Raw genomic sequence first — 24,393 nt, forward strand, 5'->3', positions numbered from 1 at the left:
GCTTCCATGTGGAAATGTGGATGTGGGATGGGTGGCCTTGTCTCACAAGCTCGCTGGTGTAGGACTATTCCCTCAAAATGTTTTGAAAAAATTCAAACTAGCAGAGTGGTTTGTTGCTTTTTGTTTTGTGGCTGTGCCTAGCAGCCAGGGCCTTAAAGCCAAGGCTTAGAACTTAACAGGAGCTTCTATTACTCCATCAACAAGATCCTGATTATAACCTGTACTGATAAGTTACGCTCAGGAGCAAAGTTAATCTTGTATATACGACGAGTGAAGTCCAAAGCTAAAGATCTTGGGTCTGAAGAGCTTTATCAGCCTCTCAAAAACTCTGCTCTTAGCTACCTGTCAGCTTGATTCATCTTCATCACAAGGAATATTCACTCTTTTTCCTTAAGGCTGAGTGCTGCCATTAAGCTACTTCATAGAAAATTACTGGAGTAGTGAATTTCTGCTACATAAAAGATAAACATTTAAATAGGGGAGCAGGGTGTTGTTCTTTATCTCTTAGAATAAATAAGTTGATAAACAACCTACTTGCATGCTAAAGATTGTTGGTGTGGATTAACCCTTCCCAATTTATAAACATTTATGAAGGTGTTCAGTGAATTCCTATTTTTTTCTCATGTGTCTTTTGCAGGTATCCGTTATAGTATGGACGTTAGTGTGGATGAAGTGAAAGCCTTAGCATCTCTCATGACATACAAATGTGCTGTGGTTGGTAAGTGTTCATTTTTCAAGCAAGATTTCAATCTTCAGTTTCAATCAGTACTGATGTAATTACATAGAAAAACCAAACATGTAAAGGATTAAAATGAATTTCAGACTCTAATCTCTAATTTAAATCTATAGCAAGGTGGGAAAATCTATAGTGACCAAAATAATAGTACATATTCCCTCTCCTGTCACTGAAAATAGCTAAATAAGGTTGCATTTTTGTTTGAAAAGTCCACATTGTGCTAACTTCCCTCTCCCATAGACAGTACTACATCTTGAACTCATATTCAAGTATGACAAACTTAGATTAATAGGGGACGAATTTTAGGGAGAACAGATGGAGGCTGTAAAGGATTCAGGCAGGGGAGCTATGGAGAGCAAAGGATAAAATTCCTTTATGGGTTATAAAGAAGTATAACTTGTACACAGCTACTAAATTGTGGAGAAGTTTGGAGAGAATCTGCATATTATGTGTAAGAAAAGAAAATATTTTCCTAATGTATATAGATGTGCTTAGGACTCCCAAAGTAACATTTTTGAGCTAAACTAGTAAAATACAAAGGGTAAAACTTAAAATTTCTACAAGTGTCAAGTACAAGAGATATTTAAGCATAGAAAATTTAAATAATGAACATTTGACTTTTAAAGACCCTTTTCAAAGTGCCTTGAAAGATCTCCCATTTTTATGAGTACCTAGATCAGATTATAACTTACACTTCAGAAGCCATAAACGCAGCAAAACCAAAATCACCACTAAAATCAAAGATATAATTACACATCTTTCTCACGTGTTCTGCCTTTATTGTTGAAAAAGTAAAATGATTTTCCTTTGCATTCTTGTAGATGTGCCATTTGGTGGGGCAAAGGCTGGTGTCAAGATCAATCCCAAGAACTACACAGTAAGCCTAATTATAGATAAAAATTTGGGTATCTGCAATACTGAAGCCAGCCAGTTTAAAAAGCTCTTCTAAGGGCATTGTTGACCACTAAAAACCTCCTGCCACTTCTGCCTCTGTAAAGGCTGAATGTAGCCTGTGCATGCAATAGGTAGGAAAAGAATTTTTAAGAGGTCTGTGTTTTGGAGGTGGAATACTTCAATTAGTTAATTTATTATTTTTTTCTGAAAATCAGGAGACTACAAATAATTTGGAACCTGGAAATTTTTTAAAGTTGATACTGTTAATAAAAGCTTAAATTAAGTTACTCTTCAAAAAAAAGTTAATGTTTTTGTTTATTTTGACTAATAGTTTTATGCTCCATTAAACCATTCTATGCAGTGTTCCAGTGTGAATAATAACTAACTTGGCTTATAAAAGGTTTACTGCAGGCTTGCCTTCTTGTCCTAATTAAAACAACTTGTACAGAAAGGAATACTAGAATACATAACAGATATTCTAAGCTGAAAGCTCCTGTAAGGATTTGTGTCAAGTCATTTGGCTGTGTGGATTACACAAGTGGCAGGGGCAGCTCTTGCTGTTGCTGGTTGTAAATCGCTCACACAGGATATCAGATTTGTTTGCTGGAAATCTCTGCTATGGGCACAGGTGGTTCTTCCTGTGCCATGCTCCCAATTTGTCATGGATCAGAATGTACAGAAAGAAAGCCCAATGTTTCTTGTCCTGCCTGAGTACCAACGGTCTGCTAGGGAGTGGCATATAAATTATATAAATTATGAATCATCCTTTCTTCTAAAAGAAGAGGGCGTTGGCTTATGCTTGGGTTAAGTTTGAGCAAATACTCATAAGCACTAATGATTTCTTCTGATATTTATTGCATTTTCTCTATAGGACAATGAATTGGAAAAGATCACAAGAAGGTTTACCATGGAGCTGGCAAAAAAGGGCTTTATTGGTATGTTGGGCAGCTTTACTATTCAAATTTAGGGATCTGATTTGTTGTGCATTGGCAGTGTCTGCTGGATGATAGCCTGAAATAACGGTATTTTTGAGAGCTGTAAACAATTTGGATACAGAACTTTCAGCAAGAACCACAAAGAATTGAGTCATTGCATCCTAGTGCCTTTTAAAGGGAACTGTGTCTTAACTTTTTCTGCTGGCTGTTGTAGCTATGAGAAGCCACAAAAGCTGAGGTCACGGTATCCAAAATGAATCACATTTCTCTCAGAGTTAGATCATAAGATGGTGACCATATTTGTGGCAGTTTTAATCTCTAATAGCAAGCTCTTCACTGTTACTGTTTCCTGTAGTCTCAATTGAGGCTTTTGGCAGGTATCTGAGGAAAGAGAGGAAGGAAATAGAAGATCCACCCCAGCAAAAGTTGATGGCTTCACCCATGGCAACCAGAGGCTGGAGGGGAAGCGTAGGCAAGAGGCATAGGAGCCTGTTGTAACAGAAGCTCAGCTTCTGTAATGTCAGTAGGGCTTTATTCACACTCAGCCCTGAGCTGTTCTGGTAGCTTTGCTGCCTGGACATCTTCTCTGCAGAAAGCTGACTATTACCAGCTCAACTTTTAATTGAAGAGAGCAGCTTTACCCAGAGAAGGTTCTTACTCAAATGAATAATGAGGCATGTAACTAATTAAAGGTCTGTCATGTATTCCTGATATCTAAAATACCTTGGGAATGTCTATCCTTTTATCTGCATTTTCTTGCTCTTTAGCCAGAGTGTTTGCTGCTCTTCCAGACAGAGCATTTATCATCTAAATAGAGCTCCTTTATAAACACACTTACTGATGTTACATGTGACTGTGGTTTTACTATACACAATGAAGCTATAGTGATAATTAGTTCTGTGACAATTAAAATGGTTTGATAAAATTATCTTCCTTTTTGGCTCTCTGGTTGATGCTACACAACTTGCACAAACCTTTTAAAAATACCTAGAAAAAATTGTCAGGACAGAGTTGCATATGATATCCTGATTAGCAGGTTTCTATGATCTTAAATAGTCTGGAGAAATACTATTTTTAGCTATCTAAAAAAAACAGTTTTTTTTTTACATTTCAACAGATGTGTGAGACTTCTTTTAAAGGTTTATTTCATCAAGAAAGAGAAATGAAACCTTTCTTGAAGTAAGCAGTAAAATCAAATGCATGTGCTACAGTGCAGTGACTAGGTACAGCTTACCTTCAATATTTAATTCCTCACCCAGGAACAGAAAGGAAATTCTTATGCAGAAGAACCCAATCAATATCACAGTATATAGAAATCATACCCAGATAGCACCCTCCCTGCAAAAAACCCCAAACTACTCCTCTTCTTATTTACCAGGTGGCCTTCACCTTTTATCAGATGGCTTATGTAAAGGTTAGGGGTTTTGATAATATTGTACAAAGGTGTGATACAGCATCTAAAACTGCATTGAATCCAGAAGAATATGTTGCTTGTATAGTAAACTGAGGATTAAACAGGAAAACAGTTCTTCTCTGTTAAGGCCTGCAGTTCACAAGGGAATAATGATTGACAATAACTATTTCTGTTGGATCCTTAAGAGCTTTTTTCACTGTTGCCAACAGGACCTGGTGTGGATGTTCCTGCTCCTGATATGAGCACGGGGGAGAGGGAGATGTCCTGGATTGCTGACACCTATGCCAGTACCATTGGACACTATGTAAGTCTTGTGCAGAGGCTTTCAAGCAGAAAAGCTGCCTAATCATATCAATTTGTTTACTTACTTGATCTAAAAATATTCTTACAAACTGTGACAGCCTCAGTGGTGTGAGGATTTTAGGGTACAGCAAAGGAAAAATAGCTTTAAAGATAGTATTCTTACACTAGCCTTAAAAGAAGCTTCTCTGATACAATACTGATTACAGTTGTTCAACAAAAGAAAATACATTGTTTTTAAAGGTATATAGTCTAAAATTGGTTTCTATTTCTGTAATTTTTCTCTGTTTTTCATTGGTACTGTAATTAGTAATTTAAAGTTGTTAACTGATAACTGAATTTACAAGTTTTATTAAATACATGCTCATGGTTTTGTTCATTCAAGAGACAATGCAAATTACATTCACACTATTGGTATAACTTCTAAAAGTTCTGAGACTCTCTGCAGTCTACTAGAAGTAACAAGCTTCATTGTGGACTTCAGCAAATTCTTCAAAGTGTAAAGCAAAAGGACACTGACATAATTTATAGCCCAGGAGGCAGTAAAAGAAATTTAAAGTTTTTAAAAATTACTTTTTAATGCTTGGCCTTTGTCCTTGTGTCAGTGGGGTTATTTGTACCTGTTAACCAAACACTTTTGTTGTACGCTTTCAACAGGTCTGTTCAAAGAAAAAACACATTTTGGACAACTTCTTTGTCAGTAGCTGTGTATTAATGTGTTCATCTGCTGTTCTAGTGCATGTTTGCCTATCCCAGCTCCTCTTTCCTTGTACTCAGTACCTTGTACCCTTGCAGCAGCTCCCTGAAGCCCTGCAGGGTGTGTGCCTGGGCCATTGGTGCCGCTGCCACGTGCCCTGCTCTGGCACATTGCTCAGGATGTGCCTGCTGTCCTCAGGCAAATCCTGGCACAGCGCTTGTCTGGGGCCTTGGACACTGCAAGGTGCAGTGGCACAGGTTATTCTAAGTCTGAAATGCAGTCTGAGGGGTCTTATGGAAGGAAAAAGGAATGCTTGAAGAATCAGCTGTGGCATGTTGACTAGTTAAATTACTTTTGCACTAATCTTTCTGTTAGGGATATCACTGTGAAACATTATTTGCTTTTTGCTATTTACATAGGTAAATATTTTAATTAAAACTTGATATCTGATAAAATGGCAAAGTTATTAATTCAGAAGGACTTCAAAATGCAGGGTGGCAATTGGTTCCCTCAATCAGAACTTAAAATTCCAACTTAGAGCAAAACTACCGCCTCAAACCATTGAGTTTTAACATTTAACCCATGGCACTAAAATGTGTATTTCACTGTGATGCAACAGCACTGTGTTATTGAGATTGACAAGAAGGATCACAACAAGTGACCTGCTTTAAGATTTGCTGTATTGAAGAGTTCTCATGCAGTTTTATACAAAAGCTCAATTTTTTTTAAAATTAAACTAAACCCTGATAGAGAAGCTTTCAAATGGATGAATTTCTTATTCTTACCACTTTATAAGCTCACCTTATTGTGTAGTCCTACACATTCTTAGGATTCAATGACAACAGAAAAGAAAATAACTACTGAGGATTAAAATTGGAATTACCCTACAACAGCTTCTTTTTAGACTCCCTCTGTATGGCAGTATCCTATTGAAAAATAAAAAAACTTGAGAGGATTCAGGAACACTTTTCTGCAAAGTTAATTAAAAATGGAAATAAGGGCTGGGGATGGGGGGGGGGGGGGATGTTAGTTTCCTTAATTTTGTTGGTTTGCTTGTTTGTACTTGAGAGAGTGGTAACCACAGTGGAACTCCAGAGCTATTGTGGAAAATGACCAGGTAATGGAGAAGGAAAGTGAGAATTCTGACAAGGCTATAAAAAGGGGAATAATCGATCAAAACCAGTCTCTAGAGGAAGATGTTTCAGATCTGTTTGGGACACCAAGAGCAAAAATAAAGGTGATTAAGGAATACTAAAAGGATAAAAATGACCATGGGGGAAAAAGGAAAGGGAACTAAGAGCAGAAAATGAACAACGAACAGAAGTGAAACAAGCCGTAACTGCAAACACAGATGGAAGCTGTGCAAGGTGCCACGTTCAGTGGAGTGGAAAGATAACTCTGGTGAGAGGGATCTGTCTGAGATACACACCTGATGGCTCTGTGCTTGCACAGTGCACACAGCTGTGCTCAGGGAGTTTTCAGTGGGAAGGATAAATCAAATAACAGATACAAGCAGATAAGGGAAGTTTGCTCAAAACCAACCATACAGAGCGAGGAGAGCTGGAGAGACAAGGAGAACATCATTGCAGGGGGAAAGGGGTAGAGAAGCTTAGTGCCTGAACATCACCAACTAAGTTCATAAGCTACCAGTGCTGAAATAGAAGTCTATGATGCTAGCTATAAGCCATTTTTCAAGGTTCTCTTCCAAGTAAAAGCCATGCTCTTTGGTTTTCACCCAAGATGTGTTGAAAGTTTGTGCTTATTCACTTGAAACCAAAGATTTTAGGACTTTGACATCAGCTGTGGCTTTTATATGTGACTTCAAGAAGACCTGGATGTGTCCTCACTTCATGCTCTATTTTCTTGCCAAATCATGCAAGTTGTTAATAACTACCATGTTAACTGTTCCAGAAAATCCATCTGAAGTTGCTGGATCACTGGGTTACATATGGCTGAAGTTTTTTATTAAATTAATCCTTTCCGCTCTTCTGCACTTCCTGACACAATCAACAGACTTTTGGTACACAGGAAAGGACTTTGATAAATACATTCTTATATATGGGGGGAAGCTGTATTTCTTCACATGTTTATAAAATATATTCCCTCTTTTGTGAATGCTCAAAGCCCAAAGCATAGTTTAAGACCATATAACAGAATAAAAACCTGAAAGTCCACCAAAGCATCAGGCCAAGGGGTTCCAAGAGAACAGCCCTGCCAATGTTTGTTACAGTTGACATGCCACAAGAGGGAGCATACAGCTTATGGAGAGCAGCGAGCTGGCTTTTGGGAGGCTGAATTAGGAATTCTGTGGCAAGCCCAGCATCACCTTTATTGTTCTTATAGAGGCTTATATGTTAACTCACTGACATTTTCAAACAGGAAATAGTTTTAGTCTTCATTATGGCTCTAGTCTCCTCCAGCCATTCTGCCTCCACTTACTTTTGTCTGCTCCTTTCCTTCCTCTCACCAAGCACCCTGCACCACAGGCATGCAAATGCTTTTGGCACAAGGGATGGAGCAGAGGGAGCCTCCCAGTGAATGTGTGCCTGGTGGAATGGAAACCCATCCGGCTGCTGGCACTCTCATTTCAGTGCCTTCTCTTTCATCCCTCCTTTTTCACTTGTGCTGGAAGCCAAGGCACTGTGTGACTGTGCTCCCAGGGTGTGGGAGCATGGGAACCACTGCTGACAGAAGAGGGAGTTCCAGTGTCTGCTTTGGGAGAATTTCTTTCATGTTATTAATTCCAAATGGAAAAATCAGCTATGATTTTAAATAGCTGTTTTATCTTGGCTGACTATCTGGAATATGGAAAACTTAATTTTATTGCCACCAAATTAACAATGGAGGCTTGATTGTAAATGCTGTTTTTCTGAATAAAAGTAGTAAATACACAACTTTTCCTATATGACCTTCAAACTGCAGATTTCCTCTGAGAGCACCCCTGTATTCTGACTACAGACCTCATGCCTTATTTTGTAATTGTAAAATAACTGAATTTGTTATAAAGGAACACTAAACACTGTTTAAAGATTATTAAAAGCCAGTTCAAGGATATCAAAAGTAGTGATGTAAAGAAATTGTGGCTGTAAATAGGAGTTGACTTAAAGAAACATTCCTGAAAGCTTTTTGATTGTCTGCTTGTGGATATCACCACGAAACACAGACTAAAGTTAGCACACACACTTAGAGGCAACAAAAAATCACAGACCATATCCACAATTGCATTATACAACTTTCCTGACAGAATATTCTGAGGTGTTCACACAAAGTGAGGAAGGAAATCATCTTTACAAACTAAATTCATTTAAGCTATATCATGTTCCGACTCTTAAAATTCCTGGTTTCATGTCAAAAATGTACAAAACTTCTTGTTCTAGCTGTTTTTTGATTGATTAATTCCACGTCTCACAAGTCCTTTGCTGTTTTACAGGATATTAATGCACATGCATGTGTAACTGGTAAACCCATCAGCCAGGGTGGGATCCATGGACGCATATCTGCAACTGGCCGTGGTGTCTTCCATGGAATTGAAAATTTCATCAATGAAGCTTCTTATATGAGCTTATTAGGAATGACTCCAGGATTTGGAGATAAAACATTTGCTGTTCAGGTAACTTTTTTCCTTAGACAGTAGGAAAATAAGTAGTACACAGACTTTCAGTAGAGCTGTTTTTAAAACTAGCCCTTAAAAACTGAGAGAGCTTTAAAACTTCCAAGTTAACCTTTACTCTCAAACTTTAGAATCATTTTTCAAGCAACATAGGTGTCCTTTATTTTGGACTGGTTTTTATAAACTGAACTTTCACTTGCACTCTACAGGCACAAAGCCAAATCTCTGTACTCATTATGGTCTTGTAAGCTACAAACACCAGAATGTAATACTGTTACATGAGGTCTTTAAGCACACTTTTCAGTGAGCTGTGACACTGGTTTTACCTACACAAAATTTGGTGCAATGTTTTACAATAAAAAATTTAAGAAGAGGCGGAATTGAGGGTTCCATTACAGAATAAGCACTTGGAAAAATAGAAACTAAGACCTTATCCTAAATTTGTAGGGTTGAATGTACATTTTTGGTGTTCCTAAGACTTGGGAATTTATGTAGTTGAATTTTGAAAGTGTTCAATGGTCAGTAGTATCCATTATCATTCCTAAAACTTCCAAGAGAGGAAACTTGTTCAACTTTAAACAGTATGTTAAATGGAGCGTTTGAGGAACTGATTTGTTTTGTTGCTTTCAAAAGTGCTTGTTAGAAAAGAAATAGCAGAGTAATTGTAACCTCCCAAGTTGTCCTCTAGTTAACCTGTGGTCTGCAACAAACATCTCTGCCCTGCAAAGGTCCAGCACTTCTCTCCCTGCTCTTTGGCATTTTCATGCCTGGCAGAGGACTAGCAAACAGGCCCTTAAGCAAAACTTGGACTGAAAATATGGCCATAAGAAAAGCAGAAAATTCTGGTAGGAAAATGAACCTAGAGCATTTCAAAGAGACCGAAAGCACGACAGACTCTTTTATCGAAGTTTGCTTCTAATACATAAGCAAAAATCCCAACTATAACCAAAGCTGTGTTATACAGGAATTTATTATTCAGGGCTTTTTTCAGCACAGAATCATACTACAACTTCCAACGTTGATCATATGACTTTTTGTCTGCTATTTGTGTTCTTTTACTTCCAGAACATCCTGGAAGTAAAGGAACTTAATGGCCTGGAATTAAGTCAGTAGTCATACAAAAATCCATTAATCCCTTCAAGAGGGTGCCAGTCACAAGGTGGATACACAGAACATTCCCAGGTTGATAGACATCATCATTTTGACACTTTCACAGTAGCATTACCTCTTCCTTTCTATATTTCCAGTATAAAACACTCATCAGAACTATACATTGCTGGCTACAGTGCATCATTTCTGCAGTGAGATTCAGACAAGAATAGTGTGTATGTAGATTTCTTCCATCTTGCCTATGCACATCATCTAATGCCAAGATGTGCCAATAGATGAAGAACTATTTAAAACTATATTAGCCCTAGCAGTAATCATCATTTAAACTGGAGGGTTAACTACTTTTCCCTTTCTCTTTGCACCCTCAGGGATTTGGTAACGTGGGCTTGCATTCTATGAGATACTTGCATCGTTTTGGTGCAAAATGCGTTGCTGTCGGAGAGTTCAACGGCTCCATCTGGAATCCTGATGGGATTGACCCAAAGGAACTAGAAGATTTCAAATTGGTATGAAACTTAGCTAAGCAGAAAGGGTTTCATTTTTGTCAGCTTTGCAAGTACAGAGAATGACTGATGACTGTAAACTGGTGTTGGGATATTTAAAGCATGCTGCATATAGTCCTTTCAAAATGGCTTAGAAATATTGATTCTTCTGACTTTCCTTCTTATCCCCAACAAGAATGCAAATGCAGGTGGTACCTTTTTTACCCTTTGATCTGACTCTCAAAAAAATGTCTGTATGTGTGCAGGCTGATTACTTTCTTTTCAGAATTGGAATTATTATTATATTGCCTTTCTTATGCCTAAACTAGAAAGGATGTCTTAAGGAACCAAGGCAAGGAGGTTCCTGAAGGATTCCTGACTGAGAATCACAAGCACATAATCGTTTAAGATGTACAAAGTGTACTTTTGCTGTTTCTTACCTATTGGATATTTCTGAAAGAATGAAAGCCTGCCTGGCAGTGTGACTTGAATGTGTAGTTTATCATGAAAACTGGATGTGGTCTTTTTATTTCAGCTTCCACGTGAAGCAGACTTGAGGGGACAGTTCACAGACACTAAAATACAGTCTTCTACTTAAAACTTCTTGGGGGCTTATTTTATGCATTTTCTTTTATATAGGGAATATTTGAGTTTCTTTATCACCCTCTTTCTCAAAAGAATGTAGATTCTATCACTAAACAAAGGCTATCATTGTAGTACTGAATTTTAAAAACCATTTGAATCTTATGTGATGCAACTTATCCTGGGTGTAGCAGACTAGTGAGTCATTTCGGTTGTTTGAAAACTATTTTAAGAGCTGAGAGGAACCTTTTTTTTAAATATTCCAGAGCCCAAATGTTTCTCAGTGTCTTTATGCAGAGAGCACTTATGTTTCAGTCTTGGGAACTTTGTTCCTGAAGCTTTGTAGCTTGCTTTTCATGTCTAAGTAAGGACAGGAATTACATCATGTGCTGTCTCTCTAGTATTGTTGCTTCTCACTTTTCTCACTCTGAAAGTCAGAAGGGAAGAAATTGGTATGAGTGCAAAACACACTAAAACCACTGTGGTTTGTTTTCTTCACACAGCAACACGGGACAATCATGGGCTTCCCTAAAGCAAAGCCACTTGAGGGCAGCATTCTGGAAACAGAATGTGACATTCTCATCCCTGCTGCCAGCGAGAAGCAGTTGACCAAGGCCAACGCACACAAGGTTAAAGCAAAAGTAAGTCAGAGACTTCAAATGGAAATGAAAACCAGAGATGGTCTGTTTAAGTACTAATATTCAATAATCAGCATGAACAAACCCAAATCTATACCTCTGAGTTACTCTGTGCTGTGATTTCTTTCAGATTATTGCTGAAGGTGCCAATGGGCCTACAACTCCTGAAGCTGACAAAATCTTCTTGGAGCGGAATATCATGGTTATCCCTGTAAGGTTCTATCATGACCTTTGATTTTCATTTCAAAGGAACATTTTTGTGAAGAGTACCAAGACTCTAGTTATTGGAGGCTTTTATTAAGAGCCATTCATTCTCTAAGAGTGTTTTTTAATAACTGATGTCTGGGAAATGGGTGTCAATGTTGCTGAAGAAATATAATATTTATTAAAGACCTCACTTCAACTTTAAATGACCAAAGATAATGATTGATAGCTGACATTTGCTCAGTCAAAAAGTGCACTAAACACAGGAAGAAGGAAGAGTAAATATTCTGGCCAGTTTGTAGACATGGTGTGTCTGGGTGATGCTCTGACAGAACTGTGTACTGCAGAGTGTATGGAGAATGTGTAGTGATAGTTTGAAAAAATAAGACCTATCCAGCTATAATGACAATTTTTTCACAGAGAAAGGGTGTCCTGATCAAGTGATCTTGCTGGATAGAGTAGCTGATCTTCAGCCTTTACTCACTGAGATGGCCAAAGAATGCTCTAATTTTCTTACACTTGTGCTAAAATAGAAGTAAGTAGTCTGTCAGGCACACCTGAACTTCATGTATTCTGAAGTCAAGTTCTATTTTAAATCAGTAGAAGTAATCCCTGAACTGAAGAAGAGGATGTTGTCCTGTAAGAGTCAGAACTGGATTGTCTTCTGTACTGCAATTTAAAGTAGTGCCTTGGACATAATACTGCTTGCTTTTGCAGAACATGATAACACTGTCTATGGCACACGGTAACAATTCAAAATATTTCTTCTTTCTGTGCAGGATCTTTACCTGAATGCTGGTGGTGTAACAGTATCCTACTTTGAATGGCTGAAAAACTTGAACCACGTCAGTTATGGCCGTCTGACTTTCAAATATGAAAGAGATTCAAACTACCACTTGCTCAGTAAGTGCTCACTTCTGCTTCCACACACTGTTTAATTAATAGGCTGGACTAGCAAACACCAAATGTGGGAGAAATGGAAACAGAACTCTTAGAAATTCACCACAATTTCCCCAGAAGTCTGTAATTGCTGCTTACTAAAGAATAGAAAAGATTTCATAGGTTAACTGACCTGGAACTCTAATGACTTAAGTTAAATGCATTCTTTTCTGGTTATCTTTAAAATCTAGTTATCTTTAAATTCTGGTTATCTTTAAAGTCTTTCCTCAATTTTGTAAAATAGTGAAGTCAAGCCACTTAAGTGAAATACTTATTACTTCTTAATAAACATCTTTCAGCCGCACACTTGGTATTTAGGAAGCATTCAAAAGAAGTTCAAGCAGGTGCCATTGTTCTGCACATACAACAATAAAGGATTTCTATAAAGGCTAATAATAGAGACAGGCACTGGAAAAACCTGCTTATGGCTCACAGCTCCACTTATGGTCATTCTGTGCTGCCTGCTTTCTGGGAAACAATAACAATTATGTGAAGAGAAGAACTGGAGGATGTTGCTCCATCTTAAACAGTACTCTACAGAAAATATTAGAATCTTGAGACACTGGACTTGACAAAACATACACCTGTATAGTTTTTAATATAACCCTTTCTCATAAATCATACATTTTAAGGTGTTTCTAAAGCAGGGGAGAGTTATGGCTGTTCTTATTTGTATCCCTTTCTTAACTTCAAGATTGTGTTGTCTCTAATGTTCTTTGTTGCTGTTTAGGAATTTCAGAATTTCAAGGACTAAGATTAAATAAATATTAGTGAAAATACCAAAGCACTGCTCACTGTCCTAAGGAAAAAAAATCCTAAAATTTCACATTTGTCAGTTACCTTGCATCTACTTTTTTTTTCTTTTTTCCCTAGTGTCTGTCCAGGAAAGCTTGGAAAGAAAATTTGGGAAACATGGGGGAACTATTCCAGTTGTGCCTACAGCAGAATTTCAAGATAGGATATCGGTAAGTAGTTGCTGCTGGGTTTTTTTTACTGTTAGGGGAGCTGTACTCTATATTATCTATATTGATATTATAACTGAAATCTGAATGTTACCATTGTAGCTATCATGGAGCACTTTTCTCCAAGCAAAGCCTTAGTATGTGATTAGCTTGATGGCCAAAGCAAGTAAATCATCTGAACTGCTTCAGAATATTGGAAATAAGCTATTTTTGATTTCTTTTACTTCAGTCCATGCAAAATACTGCCAATATAGTAAAAAAGATACAGTTTTAATACAGATGCTTCTTGTATTTTGGAGTTCTTGTTGATATAGTTTGCCTGGTTTTCCAACAAACTTTTGAACAAGATATCACACCACAGACAGTTTGATGTTTCTTTCTGTAACTGCAGAATAACAACTGTGTGAAAAAGTGTAGCTTGTTCCTTTAAGAGTGAATCAACAGGCAAAGAAATGTCAGGTAAAATTCATTGCTATCTATTGTGCAGCAATATATCGTGGGGAAATTCCCACATGAAGGGATGGGTTGTGAGCTCATCCATTTGCATTTAAAAGGAAACTGTGGAGGTGATGACAAAATACAAGCCTAGAAATCCACAGCAATCAATAAGCAAATCCAGCATTTGAAATTGTTCTGAAGGGGTAAGACTGACTAATGATGCCACCATATGAATTCAGAGTGTGCTGTCTTCTGAATACTGTGTGCAGGTTAGGTCTCTGCATCTTCAAACACTGGAAAAAGGTCAGAGCAAGATCACAATGATAGATAAAAATAGGAGCCTCTCTGACATGGAACAATGAACTAACTTAGGTCCTACGAGCCTGAAGGAGGCCTGAGGTGGAGCCAGTGATCTGTAGAATGAGGGATATGGAAAGGGGTGGGTAAGGATAGACTGTTCACTGCAGGGAATGGTGGAAGAGAGTGAGATGTGTTCAACAAAACCAGCACACTGAGGTGCAGAATGAAGAACAAGGGGAGTTCCAAGCAGAGCAGGCAGTTCAGGTGTGCAATACTCTGCCAAGGGATACTTGGAAGCTAAAAGCATCAGTGGGTTCAGTTCTTAAATTCAGGAGGAGGTGGGACAAATGAGGAGGGGGAAAAAGTCCAGCAAGTTGTGATAAACATTAAACCATGCTTCCTCAGGAAGAAATCAGGGGAAGTGCATATAAACTTGGACTACAGCCAGATGATAACAATAGACTTTAGCCTGATCCAGAATGGTGCATTTTATACATGTTAGGCTATATGAGTAGCATGTGATGCATTCTGTGGCTTAAAGCAAATGCTGGATCTCTTAAACACAAACCATAGAAACTGGCCTAGTACTTTCTGCTTCCAGCCTAAATTAGTATTTGAAGGAAAGCAAGTATTTTGTGGACCCAGATGTCAAATTATTAGTAAATTACAGCAATCAGGATGATGGAACATTGAACCTGTAATGAGTCAACTGCTTATTGTTCTGTGTATTTAAATTTTAATGGGAATAAAGATGTGGAGTTGCTAAGGGCTCATGTAATGTGGAGCATATGAATTTGGGATCTATGCCCTTCCTAAAACCTGTCTGTCTTCAAAACAATTGCGATAGGTTGTTGACTCTTGAAAGCTTTTTTGTTTAATATTTACTGTGTGGTCTGAAGGCTGAAAACAGTAATTACTACATCAGTAGATAATAGTAGCATCATGCATCTAGAAGCTAGGCCCATAAAAGTCTTCAGTGCTTACATCTGAGGTTTTAGAATTGAATTGACCACAGCTAGCTCTTCACATAACACAGTAAAGGCTATGTAGAGTCTTCACCCATCATTAGAAGAGAATGAGTGAGCAAGCTTCAGTAATTACAAGAATCCAACATTTCATTGTCCCCAGCACACAATGAGGACCTTTTTGTGTCTTGGATTAAACCTGGATTTTATTCTCTGTTGTTGCAGGGTGCATCTGAGAAAGACATTGTGCACTCTGGGCTGGCTTACACGATGGAACGCTCTGCCCGGGTAAATATTGCATAACTCTATATATTTAAGAGAAGGAAAACTCAAACGATTTTGGGACAGTTTTTGAATAGGTTGTACAGAACTTCTTTGCCATTAAAGGAGTAGATAAATAGTACATGATTAATGAAAGTCACTTAGTTTATGAAGAATTTCTGCTCTGTGCCATCATGGCCAACTTTAACTGGGTATAATAAACATTAGACATTGTTCTAGTAGAAGCTGTTGTAAGTAGAAACTTTTTAGTTGTCCTCTTGTACCTGGCTAATCTGGGACAGGCATATAAGAGTGCTTTACTTCACCATTAGCAGTTTTAGATTAATTCCTCTATGCTGTATGTTTGTAGGACAAAAGCTACTTGAAACATCTCATCTCTCCCTATCAGGGCAAGACTTGAAAAGGGGTAATACAGTGACCTGGGAAAGATGTCCTTCCCTTTCAGTTCTCAGTTGTAAGGGGAATCAAAAAATTTCAGAACTGATCCACAAAGGATCAGAGTTCTGATACCAATCTAGCAGCTCCTTACTTTTTAGTCCTTACTTGGATCCTACAAGCAAAACTGTTGAGCTCCTATGGAGAAACCTGCAGAAACTACATGTAACCTTTTCTGTTTCAGCAAATCATGCGTACTGCCATGACATACAACCTGGGTCTGGACCTGAGAACAGCTGCCTATGTCAATGCAATTGAGAAAGTCTTCAAAGTGTACAATGAGGCTGGTTTGACCTTTACATAAACAGGCCATGACCGCTCCTTGTTGTATCCCACCCCTCGCTGTTAATGTACCCTCTTCTTGAGAAAGCTTATCACAAGTTTACATGTAACCACAAAATTTTCTTTTCTTCTGACATTATAGTGGATTCTATTCTCAATTAGTTTCAGTTCCAAACTAGTCTTTTTTACAATAAAAATCCATGGATTAGGAAATTGTATACAAGTATGTATCTGAAGATAACAGTTCATCTGCACTTGTGGGGGCCATTCTGGGTGTTTCGCCTACAAAACAAAATGGTACATTTTATGTATGGAAGAGTGGTCTTGCCACCTGAGCCACTTCTCAGACTTCAGATCAGATACTGTACTATATGAGCACTTAGCTCATTATTACTTCATGCACTTTTGTTTAATGACATAATTTTGGCTTCAGCACTTTCAGTAAGGCCTTGTATGATCAATGCTGTGGCATTGTCAAAGGAAGAATGGGCCTCCAGCAGGGATTAACTTTGATAGGAGTCTAGTTTTTATTTGTAGTCAAGCTTCAGGCCTGATTCTCTTAAGGCAATATTTTTTCTTTAACTGTGCTACTGTTACAGGACTGCCTTTCCTTGCTTGTTCAAGCTAGTTTGACTGTCATCATGACATTTGTAGCGCTGACAGACTAATATTTTTATAAGCTGAAACTATTGAGCAACTCTAGTTATGTTTTTAATCAAGTATCCACATAACTACTCTGACTATAGGTTGTTTCCTTTTTTTAAAGAAAGGGTTATTCTGAATTTGGTAAGCAATCATACTTAGGTTTTTTGGAATTCTTTTTCAGTCTTTTCCTTTCAGAGGCTTTCTGAAAATTATAGATACTGCCTCAGTGAACAACTAGAGTGAAACTGAACCCAGAAATCATTGGCCAAACCACAGAGGAGTTAGAATGCTGCTATAAACTTAATTCACTGTCTTAACACACACAGCCTTTTTTTTTTTTTTTGTCATCAGGAGGTCTTGAAAGTTTTGAACATAAAGTACAACAAAATGGACCTCAACAAAATATTGGATCAAGCACAGTTTTTGAAGTTTAAGGCTTTTGTCCCTTGGAGTCCCCTTGAAGTGCCAGATGTTATTTATGTAATGAATATGAATGGTTTTTTTAAAAAGACAATTAGTCCCTCCCAGAAACTCATGCTTTTTTCCTAACTACTTTGTAACTGCATGACATAACCTGGAGAGAGAGCAGTTATTAAAAAAAAGTTGACCTTTCCAAACCAACTATGCTGGTGTATTACTGTTTTCTATTTCATGCAATAGCTTTCTATAGCTGCAATCTGCATCTCTTCACAGCACGTCAGTTCATTACCTGACCACTACTGAGATACTGCCCCTGAATTATCTTAAGGGGCTCACTAATACAGATCTTTGTCTCTTGAACTTGCCTGTCAGCAAGATTTTGAAGTTGCATATATTTAGTAAATCATTTCAGGTCTTTCTAGCTTATCCTCTAAAATTTGTGTGAAGAACTATTTAGTAGTTAGCATGGAGCAATGAACCTGTGTGAGGCATTTAATTGGTGGCATACTCTGTCACGAATGCTGGCATCTAGGGTTATAAAAGTACTACAGGTAAAATAAGTGCAGCATACCTATATACACACTGATACTATTTAAAAAAATGTGAACCCTTAGAGCTTGAGAATTATTGTGATCAAGGTATGGATCTCTAAACGTAAGATCTGTATCCTTGATCATATTCTTCAGTGTCATTTTTACATAAACCATTATAAAACAAAATTATGATTTTAACAGTTCAGCTCTGACAAATTGTAACCAAAACTTGGAGGCTAAAAGCTCACAAATAAACAGTTGTATTACAAAAAATAGAAATAATCTTAGAAGTAGTGTTGCATTATCTGGCAGCAAATTAATTTAAAGCCAAATTCTTACTGTTGTTCTCCCTCCCCTGCTTAATTTCTTCTATAGCTGATAAAGCAGCCCTAGTTTGGCTAGGCAAACTTGAAAAATGGGAAGTGCTGGAGCATACAGAAAGCTGGCATAGATAGCTAACTGGGATATCTTCTGCCTCCTACCAGCTTGGAAGGGAAAAAATGCAAAGGCCTGCACCATGCCTGTATTCTCCAGTACATTAGCATCCTTTATTCTTGTGTACACACACATTACCACTTCTTTTCCAGGAATATCTTGGAAAAAAAAAGCAGACCTAACAGCTGGCATGATTTTACTAAACCCAGAGATGAGTCCTTAAGGTTCATTGGATCTCTACTCAGCAGTTTGACTGCAGCAGTTACTGACCTCTTGTTAAACAGAGCCAGTGTTGGAGACACGAATCCAAGCCTATCCAAGGGCCAGTGTTACAATGACTTAAGGTACTTTCAATCAAAGAGTTCAGATTCTTGAGGGGACAAATGTTTGGAGGCTTACTTGAGAGCACGTCAGCTGATTTGCCCTTTGTAGCTAAACACAAGAACCAAATCCTTATCAGTGACCCCAGACTTCTTGTGATAGCTTGCTCTGAAATAATCTCACACCAGTTCTGAGCATTGTTGGCCTCACTCCTAATGTGATCAGACAGTTAAGAAAAAAAAATGGAGTCGCTTATTCCTTATCACGTTTTGTGCACGTACCTCTCAACACCCAGCAACAACAACAGAGAGAAGAAAGCAGCAACATTTTGTACAGTTTCTATGAGTTCATGTGATTTCAGAGATTTGAGTACAAAGCAGCTCCAGCCTTTTCCCAGCCCAAGCCACAGTTGAAGAAAGCAATCACTCTCTGGGATGCATGTTATAAATACTGGTGTTTTTTTTACTAAAACTGTAACTTCAGTTAGATGTTGGACCCTCCTTACATATAACATACACACACAAGTCTTATCTGCCAGCTAAATAACCTTATCACTGCTTGTATTCACTTATATGCCATTAGACATTTACTAGGAAACTTGCTGTACTGTTTGGCAGGGAGCCAGTCAGGACCTGAAGTCAGATCAGAACACAGATTTGTAACTGCTCTGGACCACACCTACTACCCAGAGCAAAGCACATCCTTACTGGGTGTTTGTAAGCTCTCATTCAGCACTTAGTACTGCTTAGGTATGTAGTTTGTGTTGAACAGCAGCTCAGCAAGTAAAAAAAAAGCCAAGTGAATCCCATGAGGATGACAAGCACAGTGTTCAGGGTCACATGCCACCTGCAAACTACTAAATCCAAAATGTTTCTATTATACAGAAGAGCAAGCAGAACAATCATTTTTTTTATCCCAGCAAAGAACTCACCTCTTTTTCATTGGTGTCAACTGTCACCATCAGGAAGAAGTGTCAAAGCAATGGAAATTTTTGCTGTGATTTCAAGATGCTGGGTAAGTAACCTCTAAATTATTCTGTTACTAATTGAGAAGTCTGTAGTATCAGATTCTAAGGTCTCATTCTACATTCATATGCACAGCAGAGTGTTCCTGGCTTTTGAGGATTTTTTTCTGGTTGCTGGTGCATTACTCAGAGTTACCTGGTTCTGATTCTTTAGCTGCTGTCCCTGTGTGTGTTTAGGAGGAGCCCTGCAGACATGGTGGGACAGCATTGCCCACTGCGCTGTGCAGAGCTGCAGGAGCGGCCCCAGGGACCCAGCCCAGCACTGAGCAGGTGCTGCAGCCGAGGGCTCTGCTGGCAGCAGTGCAACCTCCTGCTGCTGGCACTGGCTCTGAGCATCACAGTGCTGCTGTGCAGGGTCACACACACCTCAAACACACTTGAGCCTTCCTCAGCACAGGAGCTAACTGGGATTTTACCAATGAGAGCAGAACTAACACAGTCAGAGAGGCGCACCAGTTCTTGCCTTGTCTGGAAAGGGCTGTTGGAGCTCTTGTCAGACTTGTACCCAAACACACAATCAGGACTTAGGTTCCCTGACAAATGGGAGACCAGCTCTCAAGTGCTTGACTTTACATGCTGCCCACTTTAAGCCAGACCTTATTCCACAACAAAAGCCAAAAAAACCCACCAAACCGAAAACCATCTTGGCGTTATTAGCTTGGCACAGCTCTAGCTGCCTGCTCTAGATCAGAGATCCAGTCTTTCTAGACCAGTGATCATAAATGTGGTTTTATATGTGCAACCAAAGGAATACATGCAAGCCAGGCAGAGTGTAAGTATTGTCTTTATTTAGGAGTATATGCAGTAGAAACTTGTTTACAAAAATTTCAGTGGTGTTACATTTTGATCTTTATTGTCCAAAGCTTTTGCCCCATGAAGTTGCTTGGTTTGCTACATTTTTTACAGCTTTTTCACCAGTTTCAGCAACTTTGTAGACTTCATCGAGTGCTTTTAAAAGAGAAAAAAACAAAGGTAACTGTAGCATGATTGCAATAGCTACCACTTTCCCACCAGGTGTGGGACAAGAAGCAAGGCAGGGCTGAGGACCCTGTGTGGGTCATGACATTTTGAAATAAACACAAACATTACTGTACCTTTCTGACCAGCAGCCTTAGCCTGTTCTGTTGCTTGCTGCACAGTCTGGTTCACAGTGTCAACTGCAGTTCAGAGAAAAAAAAAAGTCAATTAAGCAGTCTTTACCCTTCCCCTAATTTCAACAGCCACATCTTCAAAGGGTTCCCTAAATGTTTCAGGGCTAGAGGATGAATAATTATTCCATAAGGATGGGCATCCTGATCTAGTGGTAGAGGTGTTATTAGGACTCTGGCTGCAGTGTTCCCCACAGTATCCATCTATCTTGGTAGAGATGAAGATTATGGATGTTAATGTGGGGCACCTAGACTGCCAAGAAACAAGCACTGGTAGAGAATTAGGTGCAATGAAACCTTCCTTTTATTTAGCCTGCCTAGGATCTGCTGAGAGCAGTTTGATTGGTAAAGATTCTTTTACCAGCTGCATAAACTGGTGCTCACTCTCTGAACTGGCATGCTGTATGAGCAGCACATCAAAAATGATTTGTCTAATACTTCCTCTTGTCCCTAAAGAAAATGTATTCTGTAAGAGGCCAGAGTATTTTTAAAGGCACAGAAAAGTTCAGTAGAAGAGACATACTGAAAAATGAAGAGCAAGAGAAGGTGCTGTCTTAAAGGCCTGCAGCCTAGAAAATAGTAGTAAATATTTGGATGATCAGCTTCCAAAAGCTGATCAGGAAGTTACAAGAGTCAGAAGTTTGTGGCAAATGGCCTTGCATTGGACCTGTATTCATTTTATTACCCCTGGCTCCAATTACTACTTTTTAAAAAACACCATCAGTATCTTCTGCACAACAGATACTGAGGGGTGGCTGACTGAGCAAGACATTCCTTGTGGAAGTGGCAGGAGGGAGAAATGCTGAGGTGAGGAGAGATGTTTAAGTAGACTGGGAGTGTATAAAACTTCAAAGGTCTCCAGGCTTGCACTGAATGTCTCTTCAACAGTGGTTTTATTATATGTCTTGTAAAACCAGTGACCTATTTCACCTGGAGCTTGTAGGACATTTTCTACTGCTCAAAAGACATGCTAATTATCATTACATGCCATCTTTTGCTGCAGTTTCCTAATGTGAATGATGTTCACTGCTCATAAGGTGCAGCTAAGACAAATGCTTCCCATGGCAGTCTTAGGTCACAGCTAAGTTTGTAACTCCCTTCAGGAGCCATGGGATAGGTGCTAATTTTAGATACTTGCAAAGCTCAGTTGTGCCACTCTGTACTTGGCAACTGTTCATGGGACTGTGCCTTTGGGGCACGTGCAGGCACAACAGATGTAGTTTAGAAACAAGGTAATGAACAGTTGCAAAGCCACCAGATAGTCTTTTTTTACTTGAAATCTGGTATTAATCCCCCTTCATTTTTATTTAAATGGGGGTTTAGAGGGTACCTCTTGAATCCTTCTAGACAGTGCACTACTAAGAGTGGCATGATGAGTTCAGCATCATGTGCTGTGTATTTACTGCCTGACATCAAGGTATGTACAGATTGCACAGAAGTGGCCAAGTCAAGCCAGTGCCTGGGTCCACCCTCTGTTGTTCCAGAATTCAACTCCAGCTGCAAGAGCCATGCTGCAGTGCAGGACTTGCTGGGAAGATACAGGCAGGGCTCAGGCAAAGGGCTTCAGACAGATGATATCCAAACAGCTGGTTCAGCTTCAAGTGCTCAGGACAGAGGGGCAAGGACTGCAGCTACTATTTATAAACTTTGCTATTAGAGTTTGTTGACTCCTAAACACTTCCATCAGCTGATTGAGATTAGTACTCGGCCCCTCTGAAGATGACAAATGTCCCTTCTAAAACATCTATATTGCCTTTCAGCATAGGAAACAGTAGATGTTTCCCCCATGTTAAAGAAGTTAGGAACATGAAAAAGCTGCCACAAAATACACATTTCTAGGACTACTCTATGGCAAAATCAGAACTCTTCAGTTGAAAAATTGATGCCTCCTTTCCAATTGCCCTCATCCTGGTGTTTTTCTTTCATGCTTCAGCATAAAAATAGCTGAATTAAGAATGAATCCAAATTCTTTGGAAAAGAAGGTGGCTGTGGGATTGTTCATCCTTCATCTTCGTAGCAAAGTGAACCAAGTCATGGTAAATAAGTAGCAGGCTTCTCACTTGCTTCACTGGGCACATAGCCCACAAGTAATATTTCTACAGCATTTGAAGTCACAGGCAAAATAACTGGTTTCAAGAGTTTACCTAAATGTCACATAAAGAAATATGAAATAGTTTCCAGTGCTCACATACTAAGCACAAACACTTGAGGAATCTCAGCAGTGCAGGTCTCCATGTTAAAGCACCACTAACAATGATTATTTAGCTTCAGGGCCAGTTCAGCAAAACTCTCTGCAGGAGTTAACCTGGCTCACCTGCAGCTGCACTAGTGCTCTTGGTGGGCTGTGTGACTGCAGTGCTGGCAGGGCTGGAGCACTGAACTGCACCTCTCTGGGCACACTGGGCAGATCAGAGCCCTCAGAGCTGGTACACTGTACTGCTACAGAACTCATATTTCTCATGGCTGGTCATATTAGGAAGCAAAGCCCTAAATAAGCAGCCTTGCCTCCACTCTCTGCTGTCCTGTCATCTGTGCATCATCTAGGCACCCACGCACTATGAGCCAGAGTAGGAAAAGTTGTTGGAAACCCAGTAGTTAATATCAGACCTTCACTTTCTATAGTGTTAGAGGGCTTGGAGATTGCAGGATGTGCTGACCCCACCCTGGAGGGCAGCATCTATAGAGTTCCTGCCCCGGGGGCAGGTTTGCTCCCAGCAGCAGGGGCGGGAACAAAGCAAATACTTTTAACACCCAAGGCACAGGACGAGGGAAAGGAGCAATTTGTATTTACCTGCCACTTGTGCAGCACTTTCAGCTTGTTGCACAGCCTCCTCAGCGAGCTTCTTCCCAATGCCGAACATGGCTGCGCTCAGTCCTCTCTCCCTGGATGAGATGGGCGAGTGAATCCCTAAGTTCGGTTCTGTTACACTGTTTGGCAAAGTGCAGCTTTTTATAGACAAAGCAGGACTCCTCCCAGTAGTTAGAGGGCAAATGCAAACTGGAACCGGGAGAAGTCATGAGCGCTTGTTGTGTGATTAATATACCAGGCATAAAAGGGTGAAGAGACATTAATGTTTGTTATGATTTCCTCCCCGGAGAGAGGGCGTGGATTCATCAGCAGAAGTTTTCCATAGCCCAGGAATGAAAGCTTTGTTTTCCCCTATCGGGGAGTTGGTAAACAGCGTGCATGCCACAGCTGTCCTAAGCAAAGGCTCCGGTGCCGCAGGGGGACACGCAGACTGGCACAGCCCGTCGTGAACCGGGCAGAAAAACATTGCATTGCAAAACACTCCGCTGAAGAATTGCTTAAATCAACTCTGTCATTTCAAAACCTTACATAGAAAAGTATCCAGTTTCAGATGATTCTTGCCCACATTCTTTTGATCCACAGTGGGACTTAAAATTCACAGCTATAAAAAGAAATGGGAGGCACTAACCCTGCTTTCTAAAGCATCTGATGAAATCTTTATTGTGTTAGAGTAGGCTCATAATTTTGTGGTGTGTCATAATATTTTAACCTCTTCTTTCCAAGGTCTGGTTCAGGAGAGTAGGTTTGTGTCCTTCCCCACCATCCCCACAGCAAACGCTTGGCAGACCCAGGACAGCCTCAGAGTCTCAGGCATCAGTGACAGCTGGTGGGGTTCAGGTGGGCTCACTCCAGC

General features: G+C 39.4%; 1 protein-coding gene and 1 long non-coding RNA gene across 2 annotated transcripts in view; one reads left to right on the forward strand and one right to left on the reverse strand.

Moving 5' to 3' along the window:
* The window catches only part of GLUD1 (glutamate dehydrogenase 1), a 29,015-nt gene extending 11,544 nt beyond the window's left edge, over nt 1–17,471 (forward strand). The window contains exons 2-13 of the mRNA XM_054637392.2: nt 638–718; nt 1,558–1,613; nt 2,502–2,565; nt 4,189–4,283; nt 8,407–8,586; nt 10,065–10,202; nt 11,264–11,401; nt 11,529–11,609; nt 12,382–12,505; nt 13,415–13,506; nt 15,432–15,494; nt 16,108–17,471. Of these exons, the coding sequence (XP_054493367.1) occupies nt 638–718; nt 1,558–1,613; nt 2,502–2,565; nt 4,189–4,283; nt 8,407–8,586; nt 10,065–10,202; nt 11,264–11,401; nt 11,529–11,609; nt 12,382–12,505; nt 13,415–13,506; nt 15,432–15,494; nt 16,108–16,227 (1,232 nt within the window). The 3' untranslated portion in view covers nt 16,228–17,471. The remainder of the gene's footprint in view (nt 1–637; nt 719–1,557; nt 1,614–2,501; nt 2,566–4,188; nt 4,284–8,406; nt 8,587–10,064; nt 10,203–11,263; nt 11,402–11,528; nt 11,610–12,381; nt 12,506–13,414; nt 13,507–15,431; nt 15,495–16,107) is intronic.
* A 2,878-nt stretch (nt 17,472–20,349) lies between these two features.
* Nucleotides 20,350–23,774, reverse strand: LOC143694781 (uncharacterized). Its single transcript, XR_013183492.1, has 3 exons — nt 23,523–23,774; nt 20,678–20,740; nt 20,350–20,531 (listed from the first exon to the last, which is right to left on the reverse strand). It is a non-coding gene; the product is annotated as an uncharacterized LOC143694781 (long non-coding RNA).
* Between the last annotated feature and the right edge of the window lie 619 nt (nt 23,775–24,393).

The sequence above is a fragment of the Agelaius phoeniceus genome, chromosome 9 (assembly GCF_051311805.1).
Source record: "Agelaius phoeniceus isolate bAgePho1 chromosome 9, bAgePho1.hap1, whole genome shotgun sequence".
Classification (NCBI taxonomy): Eukaryota; Metazoa; Chordata; class Aves; order Passeriformes; family Icteridae; genus Agelaius; species Agelaius phoeniceus.